General features: G+C 37.2%; 1 protein-coding gene across 1 annotated transcript; it reads left to right on the top strand.

The window, feature by feature from the left end:
- Positions 1-752: 752 nt before the first annotated feature.
- Positions 753-10,327, top strand: LOC142341435 (ras-related protein Rab-28-like). Its single transcript, XM_075392372.1, has 3 exons — positions 753-1,066; positions 1,272-1,594; positions 10,056-10,327. Exons 1-3 carry the CDS (start codon positions 793-795, stop codon positions 10,275-10,277), a joined length of 819 nt encoding a protein of 272 aa, XP_075248487.1. The 5' UTR covers positions 753-792; the 3' UTR covers positions 10,278-10,327.
- Positions 10,328-17,305: the final 6,978 nt, after the last annotated feature.

Genomic DNA, 17,305 nt, shown 5'->3' with positions numbered 1-17,305 from the left:
TTCAACTTCATTTACTCACGAGTCTGTTCCAAAATAAAACGTGAACAGCACGGGTTCATGAAACATCGTAGCACGGTCACTCAACTCATTTCTTACTTGGATAAAATTTATGCTGCTATTGATACAACTCACGATTGCTTGACTGTATTTTTAGATGTGAAAAAGCTGGTGACTCAGTTTCGCACAGGTTACTATTACATAAATTATCCTCATTTGGTTTTGATAACAATTTCCTAATGCTCTTTCAATCACATCTCATCGGTCGAAAGCAAGTCCTGCTCTTTTTGCAGGACTTACTCTTAATCAGCTTTTGATCTGTAAAAGTTGTTTTAGCATTCTTTACGCTTTTATGTTCTTCCCTAACAAGGAATTCTCTTTTACTACTATTATAGCACAAGATAGCATTGCTGTTTTGTGCTTAATATGCTCTTATCGATTGATCATTGATTTTATTATTCCTGATTTTTCTTTTTTGCTTCTGCTAATGATTACCGGCAGAATTTGTACTTATGCATAGGTGTTGACCGACTACTTTTTTTGTGAAGTGACTTTCTTTTAATTTGCCTGTTTTAAAGAAATAGCGACAAAAATGGAAGACGGCGTGCTCAACTTTGGGCGTATTCATCTAATAATTTTTTTTTTTAAAAAAAATAGCGCCTAAATTTGATTATTGCAGCTGAATCAATGCTTAATTTTCAGTTGTTGATTAAAACAAAATTCGGCCATTACGATAACTACAAGTGCTAATGCAGTTTCTGTTTTCTATATTGATAAAACTAAATTATAGAAAATATGAGCGATTCTGAGGATGAGGACTATGCAGCTACTCAAGAAACTGTCCTCAAAATTTGTCTGTTAGGTAATGGTGCTAGTGGAAAAACCTCGATTGCCACCGTATTGTCTCAAAATTCGTTCTCCAAGCAATATGCACAAACAGTGGGTTTGGATTTTTTTCGGAGACGCGAAGAATTGCCTGGTGGAAAAGTTGTTCAGCTTCAAATTTGGGATGTTGGTGGGCAGCAAATTGGAGGCTCATTACTTCCAACCTATATTTCTGGATCTCACGGTGAGCTGATTTTTAGATAATGGCACTTTATTGAAAAATTATCAATTAGTTATAGAATAATTTCGCGAAAGTGGGAGTTTAGAGCCAACAATAAAATTAGGAATGGTTTGAATAAAACATCCAAAACGATCTCGCCTACAGCGACTACAAGTTTGCTCCAATACTGTATACCATTTTTAAGTACAAAATTTTTTGATTGTTTTAGGAATTTTATTTGTCTATGACGTCACCAACCAGCAGAGCTTTGATGATTTGGAAGACTGGATGAAGGTGGCTAGAAATGTATTGGCTGCAACAGATATGATTGCTGAAACAGAGAACCTCGCATTAGGAGAAAACAGTAATTCTATACAGAGTAAGGCTAATCGTCGACCTGCGCATTTTGCTCTAGTTGGAAACAAAATTGACCTGCAGCATATGATTGCCATATCACCTGAAAGACACAATAAGTTTGCTGCTGACAATGCCATGTCGAGTCACTTAGTATGTGCAAGCAGATCTGATGGAATTCAACTGATGGTTAAAAAGGTAGATGAAAGTGTTCACTGAAAATTTGTTTCCTTAGAATTTAAGCAATTTCGTTTCGGAGAAAGTAATTTTACATGAACCTTGCAGATTCATTAGTTGAACTAGATAATTGAATTGAACTCCAAATTTAAATCGTCAAACGATGATAATCTTGGATCTCATTTCTACTGTTTGAAAAAAGTAGAGAATCCAAACTGAGGTCATAAGCAGAAATTTGAAAGGCTGCAAATGAGGGCAACTAAATGGATTTTGGTTATGTTGGTAGACTAAAAGAACTTGAACTACTACCTCTGTGCTTGTACATAGAAATGCATGATTTTCTGATGTTCCTGTCAATAATAAAGAGCAATTTCAATGCGAAAAGTTACCATGAACTTTCCGATAATACAACAAGAGAGCAGAGTCGTGGCTTCAAATTCACAAAAAACAGGCTAAGAATATCAGATAACAACTTTTTCTTTCCTTCAGAATTACTTCATAACATCATTATTAGAAATCTGAAAGCTACCCACGAAGTCAGCAAAATTACGATATCAAAGTTTTTCTGGTACTGTTGTTTTTTACCTCATTCAATATCAATGATAAATGCACATGGCGTATTGCATGTAGATATGGAAATTGCAATCCTTGGAAAAAGATTTTAAAAACAGTGTGTGCGGATTTTTTTTGAAAAAAAATGCGAGCGTGTAGATCACACGTGGGTATAAGTGATAACCTGAATCTTTAAGTATAAATACTTTTACTCTTCACACAATTTTGAAAATGATTTTAAAATAAGAAATTTATGCCCATTTTTAGGTTAAAGTAAGTAGGTTAAACTTGAATTATAAGTGTCGTAATGGCTAACAATTTTCAAAATAACTCGAAGGAATAAAAAAGCAAACTGAAGTGCAATGAATGCGAGATGGTTGAAGCAAAGAGCGAAAGCAAATGGTCGGAATTTTAATGTGCGCGCAGCAGCGCCAGCTGTGAAAGTCTGTTATTAGAGGTCATATGGTTGTAATTAAATAAAAAATTTAAGATGATTAGGATCTGACTTCTGTGTTGAAAGTTTATATGCTGATGTCATCTGGCGTTTTAAACTTCTAACCTCTACATCCACGAATGCATAAAATAGTGCTCTTGAGAAGACTGAAGCTGACACGGGTAAGGATAAAATTATTGACTTCTGGGTATCGTTCGTTTGATTTTTGAGCTATGAGGGAAGCAATGCATCTGATGAATTTGTGTGTGATGGGCTGGCTCCACCTGCGGTGGCAAAAGTCGAAGTTGAAAATGATCCATGTTCAATATCCACAATTCTCTTGATATTTAGGCGTTTTAAATTTTCGTGTAGTAAATATGCATCTTTGCTGTTTTTAATTCTGTTTGTAGGAGCATAGGAGAAGGAGCGCTCAAAACGACTGCCACAGATTCTTTTGGCCGATATGTCGAGTCTTGCCTGATCTTCGGTGCTGGTAGAGTTTGTAAAAATCTGGTGGCCAACTTTCTTCATCACATTAGCGAATATATCGCGTTTTTCATTGTGCCTGATAATCGGGTATCCTGCTTTGGGGCAGTGTAGGGCGTGGGACAGTAAGAAAGGTGATCCACGGGCACTTTTTTGAAATCCCATCCGTAGCGGATACAGAGGGCGTTGCGGAATTCCGATTTTGAGAGCTAGAGTCCGTGCTTTTCGATTGGCAAAGAGTTTAGCCAGGAGGAGGATTCTTTCTCCCGTGCAAATTTCAGGACGTGAGAGGTCGGGATTCATCGCGTCAATAGTTTGATTTTGCGTCTGCATTGCGTCTTCAGGCGGTCTATATGAATCTCTTCTTTATGCGGTCTTGTTCCAGAATTATGAGGTCGGACGATGGGTTGTCGAGTGGTGTTGAAAAGTTCTGGGAGTCTGAATGGTTTCTGTTGTAGTCATCCGGTCGGTTGGTTGCCAGCTCACCGTTTCTGACGGAGAGAGAGAGTACCCGTCTTGTTATCTCGTCTGGACCATCTATGTTCGTCAAGGCTTGGTTGAGCTTGTTGCTGGTGATTTCTTCAGCATGAAGATAGTCTGTTGTTTTGAGTGTGGTTCTGGACATTTTTGACGATTTCCTGTTTTTTAACCCAACTAATTGAATGTTGGTCCAAAACCTCTGATTTATACTTCTTTACAAAACTAACTGTTTGTACCACTTTTATCACCTACAAAAAGCCGGTTGATATTTGGTGCTAGCAGTCCACTGCAGTTCCTATTGATCTAGGGTGGCTAAAGGCGGGACTGGGTGTGGTTTTAGCTTCAATTTCGATTTTAATAGCCGAACAGCGATTATTGTATTAGCCTTCTCTCGATTTTTTTTATTTCGTCAAGTTTTTGTCACGACCATATGACGTCACAACCACTTCAAATCTGCTTTTTGTTCATTCGTTCATGCAAGCTTAACTGACATCAGTGCGTGACGTCATTGCTCACTCTTGATGAAGAGAGTTTTTTTGTTCATTTGCTTGATTAAGTTTTTGGTCACACGTGACTTATCCACTCTCAAAAATGACTTCCTCACTTTGAAATTGACTTTTCTTTACTTTAAATTAAAACAGATAAGGCCAAGTAAGTGTGTGTCACTCTAATTGAAGGTTAATTGAGAGTAGGTAATAGAGGCAGGTATAACTTAATCAAAAGATAACATCTCATCCTTTAATGAAAGGATTAATTTTTTTGTGTCTACTGTTTTTTTGAGACTGCAGATCAACAAAGCTATTGCGGCTATTCTCTGGCAATCTGCCAGCTATGTTTTAAAATATGAATATGCACAGCAAACTCAATCAAAAGTTGGTTAAGTATTGAATTGCTCCCGAAAAGCGTTTGAGCAATTATTATAGTCATGTATATTTTTAAACAAAAATTTTTGCGTAACCGTGTTTTTTCCAGAACGTTTTTGCTCATTTTAGCAATGACCTTTTCAACAGAAAAGTGCTGTTCTGGTATATCCAGAAGAATTTAAGTCTCTGTGAAGCTCTGTTAAAGCTTTCGTAGACTCTAGGTATACGGATCACATAAGTTGCCCACTGCTCTCCACAAACTTAGGCTAGGTTGACTCAAGCCAACGCCTTGCCTGTAGTTCGAGATTAGTCTGGTGATACTGACCTTTTCCGCGGCTGACTTCTTGAGTTTTGCGTTATCAGATTTGCCCTCATTTCGAATTAAGTCTGGTGCTATTATAAAGGCGGTTGTACATGCGATAGCAAAGCCAGTATAGCTGAGTTTAAGTTGACTAAGAGCAGTTCGCTGGTTGAGCCCCTCTCCTGTCGGTCTCAGCCCTCTGAATTAATATGCCCCGGCTGTCTGTCGTTTAAGAGCAATTCGCCCGACGTTAGTCGGTTTACGTTTGTTTTTACGCAGCACAGGCTCTTTGATTCTGCGTAATTTTCCCAGATCTAACCGAACATCTTCGTTACGCTCGTTTTTTTCATCAGAACATTTTAATTAAGATAACGTTTTTAGGGCATATGCCGGCAGTGTCGCTATCTACCGTGTGTTGCTTTTTGGGCTGAGTTTGAGTGCCTAATAATGTTTTTTGATGTAAATGCAACTTTGTGTCTGCTGCTGTGCTCTTAATTTTAAGATTATATGAAGAGAAGAACAATAATTGACCCAGTGACCTCAACTTATTATACTTCCAATAATACTTTCAACTTTCAAGTATTTTCGATTGTGTTTTGAGTTTTGTTTTCCATGGAAATGCATTTTTGAAAAGTGCATGCAATGTACAAAAACGACGCTTGGAGACCAAATCAATAGTTTAATTTCTTTCGGGATGTTTTCCTGTAACTGAATTACATGTTTTAATTTTGTATAGTTGATTTATTGATTGCTCTCAACTAATTTTTTTTGCAATTATGTTAGTACTGCGGTCTTTTTATGCGATTGTTCGCTTAATTGATTTTCGTCTATCGCCCTTATCTTCTTGTCCTCCAAAACGGGATAAACAGGTGAAACCCTAAAGCTAGCCTAACTAAGTCCACGCTGACTGCTACCGAATCCTTTAGTCGGTTATGTTTAATAGCCGCCCCCTGCTTCTCAGTCGGCTATTATAGCGCTCCTATTTTTAAAACTTGAATAGCGGTAATAGTGATCTATTTTTTAAATCGGTGACTTCTATTATTAGAGGTTTTGTTTTAGAAGTCAAATGGTGTTTTAGAAGTTCAAATAAAAGTCAAGCAGAGAGAGAGAGAGAGAGAGAGAGAGAGAGAGAGAGAGAGAGCGAGAGCGAGAGAGAGAGAGAGAGAGAGAGAGCGAGAGAATTTAAAGTAGTTCAAGCATCATTCTGAGAGAGAGCGAGAAAAGGAGTAAAATTTTCGATCACGTGCGGCCTTGGCATTTTCAGCCAAAGGCGTTAGTCTTTTTTGTCTAATCTAGAAATACTGCGTTAGGTATCATTTTAAATTTTTGAAGCAAATATTAATCCTTTAGATGGTCTTTTAAACTTCTTCTTTTTAATAGCCGCCCTCATCTTCTCAGCAGGCTATTATAGCGCTCCTATTTTTTTTTAAAGCTGCGAAGCTGTAAGCTGAGCGTAGCTATATTGCGGTGCTCTGTTTTTTTTTGTTTCGTCGTCTGACGCTCTTTTTTCGTTTTACATTTGTTCACACAGCAAAGCTGAAAAAGTCAATTTTTCTGAATGACTTCTTCCTCTCACTAACGGCATTTGCGCGCGTGACGTCATTTCTCACTCGCTTTAGCGATAATTTTTTAGGTTATTTGCGTGATTAGATTTTGATCATACGTGACTTACCTCACTCAATAAAATGACTTTTGCACTTTAAAACTTAGTTTAATTTGAATTTGTTTAAGGTCAAAGGAACTCATATGTGCTGTAAAGGTCCCTAATAAGAGGCTTCTGTGGAATGAATTTTAACAACCTTTATTGATTTATCGCTGAATGTTTTTTAGCCTAGTTTTTTGAGCGGCGTCGATTTATTTTTCAATTTAGATCTGTATCTGTTTCTATCTCTATTATATGGGACGCAGGTCTATTCTTTCGCAGCTATTCCGGCAATCTGCCGGCTATGTTTTTTTACTTCGTCGAATAAAAAAATGTTTCGCTTTACCTCATTTTGCCGCCTTTTCAACATTTTGCGTGAAATCTTTTTGACTTCTCTAGGCTAGTTTCTCTCTTCTCTCATTCTGCTAAAAGTGATTTTGAACATCAGTTGCTCAGCAAAGCAATTCAAAATGAACAGAGTTAGTACAAAAATGGATGTCAGAAATAGAAACGGGATAAACCCATAAAGCCCAATTTTAGATGCCCGCTATTTGAACGTCGTTCCTATAAGTCTTATTCACCATCTCTAATTCTTATTGTTATTGATGGTAGCCCCTATAGCCTCTCTCTAAAATAGAAGTATGTTCAACCACGAAATGCCATCAAAATAAATTGGACTTAAAAAAATGTTTTTGTACAAAAATCTTTTTTTTTTCAATATCTTCTGTTATTTCAATCCCAATGATGCTTATTGGAATCAACGGCGGCTATTTTCCGGCAATCTGCCGGGTATTAATAGCCGCCCTCATCTTCTCAGCCTGCTATTATAGCGCTCCTATTTTTTTTTTACTTCGTCGAATAGAAAAATGTTTCGCTTTACCTCATTTTGCCGCCTTTTCAACATTTTGCGTGAAATCTTTTTGACTTCTCTAGGCTAGTTTCTCTCTTCTCTCATTCTGCTAAAAGTGATTTTGAACATCAGTTGCTCAGCAAAGCAATTCAAAATGAACAGAGTTAGTACAAAAATGGATGTCAGAAATAGAAACGGGATAAACCCATAAAGCCCAATTTTAGATGCCCGCTATTTGAACGTCGTTCCTATAAGTCTTATTTACCATCTCTAATGCTTATTGTTCTTGATGGTAGCCCCTGTAGCCTCTCTCTAAAACAGAAGTATGTTCAACCACGAAATGCCATCAAAATAAATCGGACTTAAAAAAATGTTTTTGTACAAAAATCTTTTTTTTTCAATATCTTCTGTTATTTCAATCCCAATGATGCTTATTGGAATCAACGGCGGCTATTTTCCGGCAATCTGCCGGGTATGTTTTTGGTTGTTTTGATCAAGTTGTTTAGGATGCCTTTCGAAATTTTGACCCATGTTCGTTTTTTTTGTGATTAGCTTATTTTATCTGAATTTAAGCTTTTTGCAATAACTTTTCTTGTTCACTATTTAGTCTAGAGCTATTATATAAGTATTAAGTTGTATTATTATTAAGAGTGGGCTCTTCAAGGTTATACATGGCCATTTGTGCATGGCCACAAATAAATTATATACGATTGTAATTTCTACCAGGTTTTCCGTTGTTTACCTTTTTGATTGTTCGTTAGCTTTTTCGAACTGGCATTGGGTTGTTCATCAATCGAGTAGCGGAATGTTTCCCTGAATAATTGTCGGGACGTAGCTTTTTGAAAGCAATTTCGTAACAATTTTTTTCCTTTCCTTTTCATCTATGTACCGCCGTGTCTTTTTTTATCGGAGTCAAAACTTGTGAAGAAATTTTGTCAGATTCTTTTCCAGATATCAATTTTGGCTTCGCTCATATTTTTTAGTTTTCCTTAGCAAAATGTTTTTGAAGTGATCAGTGAATTATTTAATAGGCTTATTTTGTTGTGGGTGATGGCTAGGTTCTTAGTGAATGTGGGCATCGAGTTGGTTCAGGATTCTTACGGCTAGGTTTTTTTTCTTCGTCGAACGAAAATTTGTTTCGCTTTACATAATTTTGCCGCTTTTTCGGAATGTCGTTTGAAATAGTTTTTACTTCTCTAGGGTACTTCCATTCTTCGCTCATTCTGCTCAGAGTGCTTTTAAACAGCAGTTGCTGGGTAAAGCAATTTAAATCGAAATAAATGGGATAGCATTGATACTAGCCCCTGCACCCTCTCTTTAAGGAACAGGATAATGCATAACTGTTATGTTTAACAGCCTCCCTCAGCTTCTCAGTCGGCTATTATAGCCTATTTTTACAACATGAAGAGGGGTAATGGTGATCTTTTTTTTAAATCGGTTACTTCAATTTTTAGAGGTTGTGTTTTAGAAGTCAAATGCTGCACGTGAAATGAAGTGCTTAGGTAAATCTCTGAACAAAAGCAGAAGTAGAATTTAGAGTGGTTAATTAAGCAGAGAGGAAATTTAGAGTGGTTCATCTGCTTTCATTAAGAAACAGGATAATGCATAACTACAAAATGCAATCAAAATAGTTCGCACTTTCAAAATGTTTTTGTACAAAAAGCAATTTTTAGTTGCTCTTGAACGAAGTTCATAGCAATTATTGTAAACTTGTGTGTCTTTTTAGGACTCGAAGAGGAGTATTGAGATTCTACAGGGTGTTTTTAGCAGAAAGCAAGTCTGTTCATGACTTGAATTTTGACTTCTTTCTGTTCGAGCATTTACCTCCGTTTTTGATTGTTGACTTCTGTTTTCGAACATTGAACTTTAACAGTAGCTTCGTTTGTAATGTATAGTAATTAGGAACTGCTGGTAATGTTCAAGGTGAAGAGGTCATTTTGAGATTTTTTGTTCCTATATAAGTCACCCCTAATTAACTAAACTACACCGCACAACCCCCCCCCCCCCCCCCCACCACCACCAGCACCTATCTACCCACCCCCAACACCTTTTGTTTTTTTCTCTTGTCTATTTTGATGTTCTCATTTCTATAAGGTTAGGTTGGAGATTATACCGGTTAGTTTCCGGTATTCTACTGGCTGTGTTTTTTATGCAAAATTTTCGCTTGACGGTTTTGACTTCTCGAGTGACTTTTACGCCCTTGACTTTTTGCGTTTCGCGTAATCTAAAATTCTCTCTCAATCACAGTTTCAAGCTGCTTAACTCAATTGGAGGTAATTTAATACTAAAAGTCAACTGAAAAGTGCGCCGAAACTGGTGCCTTTTTTCACTTTAAATTTTAATAGTGGAATATGTTATCCTCTAATGTGGTTATTTGAAGCCCACTATTGAGCTTCTTAGTCCCATTTAGGCAACCCATCCACCGCCCGACTGAAGCGGGCTGCAATTGATTAGAGCTCCCACTAGTCGTTCGAGAGCAATTCTTCCGACGTCGGTTATGTTTATCATTGTTTCTCTGTTCCTTCTATCACAATCGGTGTTATGGGACTTGGTTGTCTTCTCCCGTAGTCATATTGACTTATATACGGAATTTGATATGATTCCTAAATTACTGCCTCCCTCTACAAAGGTAAATGAGACTAAAATTCTGAAAGGGATTTCATTTTTTAAGGGCCTAATAACCATCTTTAATCGTTTGTTAGCAATTGGAAATTAATGCCAAACTAATAGAAGCTTGTTTGAACACACTGCCTTTTGTAGGGTTATAATAATCATCTCAGATGAAGTCATTGGGTCATTAAAAGTCATTGGAAAATTAAAAAATCAATTAAGTTTGAAATGTTAAAAAGTGGGTGACTAATTGAATGATGTCCAGATCACTGCCACAATTCTGAACATTAAGCTGGACAAAACCAGCCTAGAGCAGACACAATCTGCACTGGCTGCAAGTGTCATTCAGCAGAGAGACCAGGGCATTCCACCACCACCAAGTCACAGGCCGGGTGGGGGGAGTCATTCGAATCAAGTTAATACAGCAGCGGGTGACCAAACCGGGTCTAGTAGCAACGCAAACAGCAATTCGTGCTCCATACAATAATATCAATGTAACTGTTTCCTCTTCCTTCAACTTCTCCCCTCCCCCCATCCCCCGCTTAGAATATTACCTAGAATTAGAATTGATGTTCTCGTGCATTCCTAAAACCTATGTAGATTGTAAGGGGTCAGCCTAACCTCTCATTAGAGGCTACTGCTCAAATAAATAAAAATGCAAAGGGATGCTTAAATTGTTCTTATATAGTAGTGAATATAAGATTTTGTTCAGAAAGGAAAGGAAACAGAGGCGATCAATGAATGAAATCCGATGTGGGATTATTATCTATCTTTTTCATTTGACTCATTGAAAAGACTTCATAATAGATGTGGATCTTTGCCGTTAGCCAACCCCCCCCCCCCCCGTTATTGGAAAACTGCTATTATATGGTGAATCATTGTGGTAACATAGCACATGTGGCTTGGGGCTACAAGCTTCAAGCTGGAGGGCCCAACGGACGAGATCCATAGACTCTTTGATTTTAATAATTTAGAAAAATATGATGTTTGAACGAGTTTTATTGTAAAAATGTAAATACCAATTTGTCCATGTGTAGATATAATTTTGAGTATCCTCATGATTCTGACAATACAGCTTAACCTTTTCGACTTTTGAATTACAGATTTGAGGCTCAGAATTGGAATTGTACCTTTCTGTAGAAGTTTGTGGTCGGTTACTTTAGTTGAGTCAGTTTATTATTTATTGCAAATCCGTTAATGAAAAAGTTTCTTCTGCGAGTTGTAACTGGACTCAGGTAACTTTATTTAATCTTGACTTCATCGGTTTTGTTTTCAATTGAAAAATATGCAGATGCTCTGGTCATTTTTTTCTGAGTTCTGATCGTTGAGTTTAAAAATCTCTGTTGCATTGAATTGATCGGGACTTTCAATTTCAGGTCCGTGAATAAGTAGATTTTTAAGCGAAAACCTTTTTCTTGTAAGGTTAATGTTGACCAATAAATGGCTACAATAAACATTTGTTTAGGGTGCGGCCAAAAGAATGGTTTTAGATATACTGCAAGACGTTTTTCTAAATATAAATCAAAAGAAAAAGCATTTTGATGGGGCGATAGGGAGTTTATTATTGATCTGGTGAATTTTTAATACGTCGTCTCCATCGTTGATTTGTACTGAATCATTCGATTTTTCTTCCGACCCCTCATGGGGGGGGGGAGGAGGAACTATATACTCAACTGTTTTTTGTTGTTGACAATTTTGACCGATCGATATATTCATTGTCGAGAGTTGTGAGTGGTATCATTAAAAAGCTTGTACACCCTAGAATATAGAATCAAAAAGATTTTTTTGAAGTTCTTTTTCTAGAGCAAGTTATCGTGGTTTAAATTTTTGCGAATATTAGACCGATTTGCGTTATTGTTCACATCTTCCGGAATTTAAGCCTAAAATTTCGCCAATTTAGCTGAATTTTGTAAAAATTGCCAACAATAGTACTGTTGATTTTATTTTTAAAGACAAAAAATATTGTTGACTATTTTGAATAAAATTTTTTGGCTAAATATTTCAAAATTCAGCCATTTTCATCAAAAATTGACCGAAAAAAAGCTTCAATCCACTTTAATTTTGCCGGAAGTACACACCCAAAAAAACGAACACAATCTTTCTAGACTACAGAGGGATCTAGTCCTACTTCCGCTTCGAATGAGAGTATTCTGGGATTAAAATTTTGCCGTTTTTTGTTAACTTTATTTTCGAGTTTATTTTTGATCTTTTAACCAACAAAATATCTAGATCTATAACTTTCGAAACAATTGAATGTTCTAAATGGACGAAAAGCAATAACATGGCTGGTTTTGGTCCAATCTTGGAGTGTTGCAATCCAAAAGTAATTCGGATTGTAATCAGTCGGGCTTCTTTTGAAAAAAAGTCGATCTTTTTAATGTTAATAAAAAAAAGAACAACTCGAATCAAAGCTGTGTTGATAGATAAATTGGCATCATAAGCAGATACAAATTAATGTATATAAATTCTTTACTCGAAAGATTTCGGTCGTTTTGGGTTTTAAAAATGTTTGATTTTTAAATAAACAATGGCTAATTGAACTTTGCCACTATTTTTCGATTATTTTGGGAAACTTTGAGCTTAGTGTCAGCAAAAAAAGAATGCGTATTCTTCCTCTTCTTTCTACTGAATTGAAATTTATTCTCTTTTGCGCGTTAAGCTAGGGTTTTCTGGCTTTGATACTACTAGACTTCACAATTTTTTTATCTTTAGGCATTGGCCCATTTTTCACGTTTTTTTTTCGTCTTGTCACATTATCACTTTAATGGAAGTTCAAATATTACGTTATTGGCGTTCAAAAAAAGGCACAATTGAACCTATAAAAATCTTTAAATGCATTATGGTTTTATCGGCTTCGACGCCCCTTTCTCGAAGAATTGAACTGAATGTTTTACATTTCTCTTTAACTGTCGTTTTTTCTTTCTTTTTTGGTCGTTTGGAATTTCCTGGATTTTGACGTCTCATTTGTTTTCTATGGAGAAATAAATGAGCCTATGTTCTGATTTGAGTTAATAGCTGATGGCTTTGAAAATAATTGTTTTCAGAGATAAAAAGAACATTTTTTAAACTTTGTTCTTTTTTATCTATTTGTTACCTAGTCTCGTTTATTATAGGTCACATATGACATTATTGTCGTCGAAGGAAGGCGAAAGAGTACAAATTTTAATGTTTTTATGGATTTCGTTTGAATTTACTGGCTTTGACACACATTTTTCGCAAAAAAAAAATTAAATAATTTTTGTCTAAATTTGTCGGTCTTGTAGATATTTTGTAGAAGAAATATTCGGAATAATTACAGATCTCAAGAGCTTTCTCCAAACGAATCTATTTAATTAATTCATTTTGTTGGAATTGGCTTTCATCAATTTGAAAATAACTGTTTTCGAAAAATACAAAAGTATTACTTAATTTTACCCTTTTCGTTTTTTTGTCTACTTATTGCCTATTCTCATAAAAGAGAGCTCGCAGACCACATTATAAGCGTTCGAGGATGGCTCGATTGAACATTTTTGAGGCGCAAAATAAGCCTTTACGGCTTCAACAGCGTTTTCTCGCAAGTTTTAATTGATTTTTTGTTTGTTGTCTCTTTGTTGTTCTTTTCGTAACCGCATAATAAATTGAGTGAAGAGTTCTTAATGCCCTCCTATAGAGGCGTGTGTGATAATAGACAAGTTGGATGTTTTCAATTGCCATCTAATGGTTTTTGAAACTAATTGTTTTCAAACATTTAAGCCACTTTGTTGTTTATGTTCTTTTTTGTCTAATTGTTACCGAGCTTTATTGGAGTGGTCCCATATTTTTTCTAGTGAAATACAAGTTGTTTTTTGTTTTGTTTCAGTTTTTTTACGCTATTTTGACCTTGCTAAAAAGTTTTTTTTTAAAAAACGGACAAGGTTTTGGTTTTAATTTATACTTGTTGTTATTATTGTTTGATTTTGTTGTTCGTCTTGACTTGCTTTCTTAATATTTAATATGGCTAATCTCTTCAGTCTAATGCGGCATGTTTTACTCCACTTAGTTATCTGCGTTGGAGGCTATCTTTTCGTACAATTTTTTTTGAAAAATACTTGAACTTTTGGGGCGCTTTATCTGTTCCTCATTTGGTAGACATTTATGCCAAAATTCGGATGAGCGCGGTCGGAACTTTATGTACAAACGCACATTACTGAGCCTCCTTGTTGAGTTTTCCTTTTATAAAATCAAGATAGATTCTGTACTGAAGGTCAATAGAGTGCACCAATATAGATAGAGCCTTTTTGCTGAGGAGGTCCATCACGTGATTAAAAAATTTGTGTAATGACCAAACATGGGCAAAATCGTTTGTTAATCTTGCTTTATCATTTGTCTGTTGCTGCAAGGTCTTAACTGTCTGTTTTGCGGATATTTTCTAGCAATCTGTCGGATTTGTTCTCTTTGTACTTATATTATCTATTATTACATGAGAAATTGTTTGCACGTGCGTCCGGTTGATCTCTAAAATCCAACGAGCAAAACATGAACGGAGAAAAATTTACATTTGAAATTTGAGTCATTAGCACCCAAAATTCAACGCCCCCCACAACATTTTTTTTAAATCAGTGGCTGTTATCTACAAGAAGTCGACTCAGCAGTGTGTTGCTGTGGGGGGCCGAAGTCCCTCCGGGTGGAACAACTCTATCAGTCTCAAGTTGCAGATTCCCCGGTGAGATAATTCCAGTTCTTAGTACTGTGGCAGTCTATATAGAGGAGATGTGGTATATTGTTTTCTTATAAAGTTTTTCTAACGCTAAAAAATGAGGTACAATTTAAGTGCAAAAGAAGCTTTGACAATTGAAAATTCACCTGAGACAGACGTTTGTTCCGAGAGACGTATATCTCAACCCAAGCAGTGGTTTAACTCAACAGATGTCCAACCTTACAATAGAAAATAAGTTTCACATTTCACCTGGCTCTATTTTATTTATTCCTGACACAGCCGACAAATTATATAAGATCCAGGTATTGGAACATCTTTTGAAAGAAACAAAAGTTTGGTACATTGGATGGGGCCCTGATTGCGACTCATGGATCAACTCAAAATCAATATGGTCCTATTGGTGTTTCAAAAAAGTAAATCGAAAAGAATCTCCAAGGAACCATCAGACAAAGTTGACGATCTGCTAATTAATGCCGAGAGCGCACTCTATGTAGACGAGGCATTAACCGGTTTGAACTCCGAAAGAATTAGAACAGATGGTAACCTTCCAGATATAAAAACGTTGCTGCACACTAAAGTCCCGCCTATCCGCTATGTCCCTATCAATGTACGGTACAAGTTGTCAGAACTTCTCTCTGACGTCATTACTGATTGTATTGAAGATCCTAATACAGAACTAAAATGGAGAAAACTCGGATTGTCTAAATGCATTTTACGTGCCAGTAACAGAGGAGGGCAAAAACATAGGCGTAACAACAACCAAAGAATTCTAGAATGAATTAATCGCTGGAACAGCGGAGACTTTGGAGGGCTATGGAACGAAGCCTGCTCTTTGAAACAATCAAAACGATCAAACGATACAAACTCCGATGAGATTATCAAGCGTGAAAAAAAATTGTGTTTCCAGGGCCAATATGGCAGAGCAGCAAAAGTATTGGCTTTTGATGATTTTGCACCAGTCAACAAGGCAACTCTCGATAGTTTGAAAAAATTGCATCCCCCAGAAGAAAAGCCTATTGTAGTCCAAAATTTTTAATCACAAGCTTATCAATTTAGTGAGGAAAATGTTTCGGAACAGTTGAACTAGTTTTCAAGATTTACAGCAGCTGGTCCTTCAAAAATGTTTCCCGAACATCTTTTGCATGCTGTACAGTGTAACGCTTCAGATCAGTCACAAATTGCTTTGAGAGTACTGACTAAGCTTGTAAACATAAGCTGCCGTGGGGAACTTCCCGAATTTGTTTCACAAGCTCTATGTCGTGCATCGTTATCAGCCTTGCTGAAAAAGAACGGCGGCATTCGCCCTATTGCAGTCGGAGAAGTCTTGAGGAGGCTAATTGCTAAATGTTTAGCCAAGGAAGCAAACTTAGAAGCAAAGGAATTTTTCCAGAGCCTGCAATTGGGTGTGGGAGTGAGGGGAGGAATGGAAGCCATTATACATTCGACTAAGATTTCGTATGAAAAAATACTCACCTTGTCCAGTTCCTCGGGTATTTTGCAAATTGACTTTTGCAATGCATTCAGTTCGAGAAAACGCAGTGAAATGCTGAAAGCCGTTGCCAGTTCAATGCCAGGCATTGCTGCTTTTACCAATTCCTATTATTCACAACACAGCCAATAATTCTATGACAAATTTGTTGTTAGCAGTGAAAGCGGTATCCAACAAGGCGACCCATTAGGCCCTTTGCTTTTCTCTCTGAAGCTCTGGCCCATTATAGAGAAAATTCAGGAAACTTCGCCAGAGTTTCAACAACATTCCTGGTATATAGATGATGGTGTCTTGGTGGGCTCAGAGGACGATCTCATTAGATCTTGGAATCTTCTATGCCAGCTCGGACCTGATCGCGGCCTCCACGTCAGGGTCGATAAGTGCGAACTGTGGTCCACGGTAGATTTAGACAGACTGGATATACGAATAAAACGAAATGATATTTCGGTCCTTGAGGTTTTTGGAGCTGCGTTAGGAACCCCAGAGTTTGTCCGCATGAAACTTAACGAAAGGATAGGGAAAATAGGGGTACTTTTCGAAAAGTTGGACTATCTTGATGACCCTCAAGGCGCCCTAGGTATCCTACACCACTGTATTGGGCCCCTAAAATAGTGTATTCTTTGCGTTGTCAGTCATTAGAGGGATTTATTAGAGGGATTCTTTTAGGGATTTGAGTCCAGTTATTAAATCCCTAAAAGAATTTGATGCCCAACGGCGCGAAAAACTTGAGAATATCCTTGGAACTGTTCTCCCAGAAGAATCCTGGACTCAAGCAACCCTGCCCATAACCCTTTCAGGGTTGGGTGTTCGCCAATGCCGGACCAGTATAAAGCATCATACTTTGGTTCTGTTCTCTCCTCTGAAGATCTTGTTTCGAAAATAACCGGTGAAAACCCAAAAAACTGCTAAGTTTTTCAGGATCTTCATTCCAGTTTAGCACAACTGGACATTTCAAACCTCTCGCAAAAGACGATTCAGTATGCTCTTGATAATGAAAAATTTCATGGTCTCAAAGAGAATCTAGCTTGTGAGAGAAAATCCGCCCGACTTCTCTCATTGTCTGTTCGACATGCTGGAGCTTGGTTGTCTGCTCCCCCATTCCAGCTCCTGGGCTTCATATGGCACCAAATGAGTTTAGAATTAGTACAAAGTACAGGTTGGGTGTCCTTGTCTACGACGCCGGGGTTGACATCTATGGGGATCATGCCATTGCGTGTCACGGTCGAGGAGACGCAATTGCAAGACATGACCGGATACGAGATAAAATAGTGTCTGCTTGCTCATCTGCGAATCTCTCACCAGTAGTGGAAAAAAGAACCTAATTCCAGAATGCCAGTCACGCCCCGTAGAC

The sequence above is a fragment of the Convolutriloba macropyga genome, chromosome 6 (genome assembly GCF_964194025.1).
Source record: "Convolutriloba macropyga chromosome 6, txConMacr16.3, whole genome shotgun sequence".
Taxonomy (NCBI): domain Eukaryota; kingdom Metazoa; phylum Xenacoelomorpha; order Acoela; family Convolutidae; genus Convolutriloba; species Convolutriloba macropyga.
Note: the sequence above shows the minus strand (reverse complement) of the source record. Positions and strands in the feature narration are given on the sequence as shown.

Coding starts and splice junctions, on each gene's coding strand:
- LOC142341435 (XM_075392372.1), top strand. CDS start 793: ATGAGCGATTCTGAGGATGAGGACTATGCAGCTACTCAAGAAACTGTC. Junction 1,067..1,271: donor CTATATTTCTGGATCTCACG/GTGAGCTGATTT, acceptor TGATTGTTTTAG/GAATTTTATTTGTCTATGAC. Junction 1,595..10,055: donor TTCAACTGATGGTTAAAAAG/GTAGATGAAAGT, acceptor AATGATGTCCAG/ATCACTGCCACAATTCTGAA.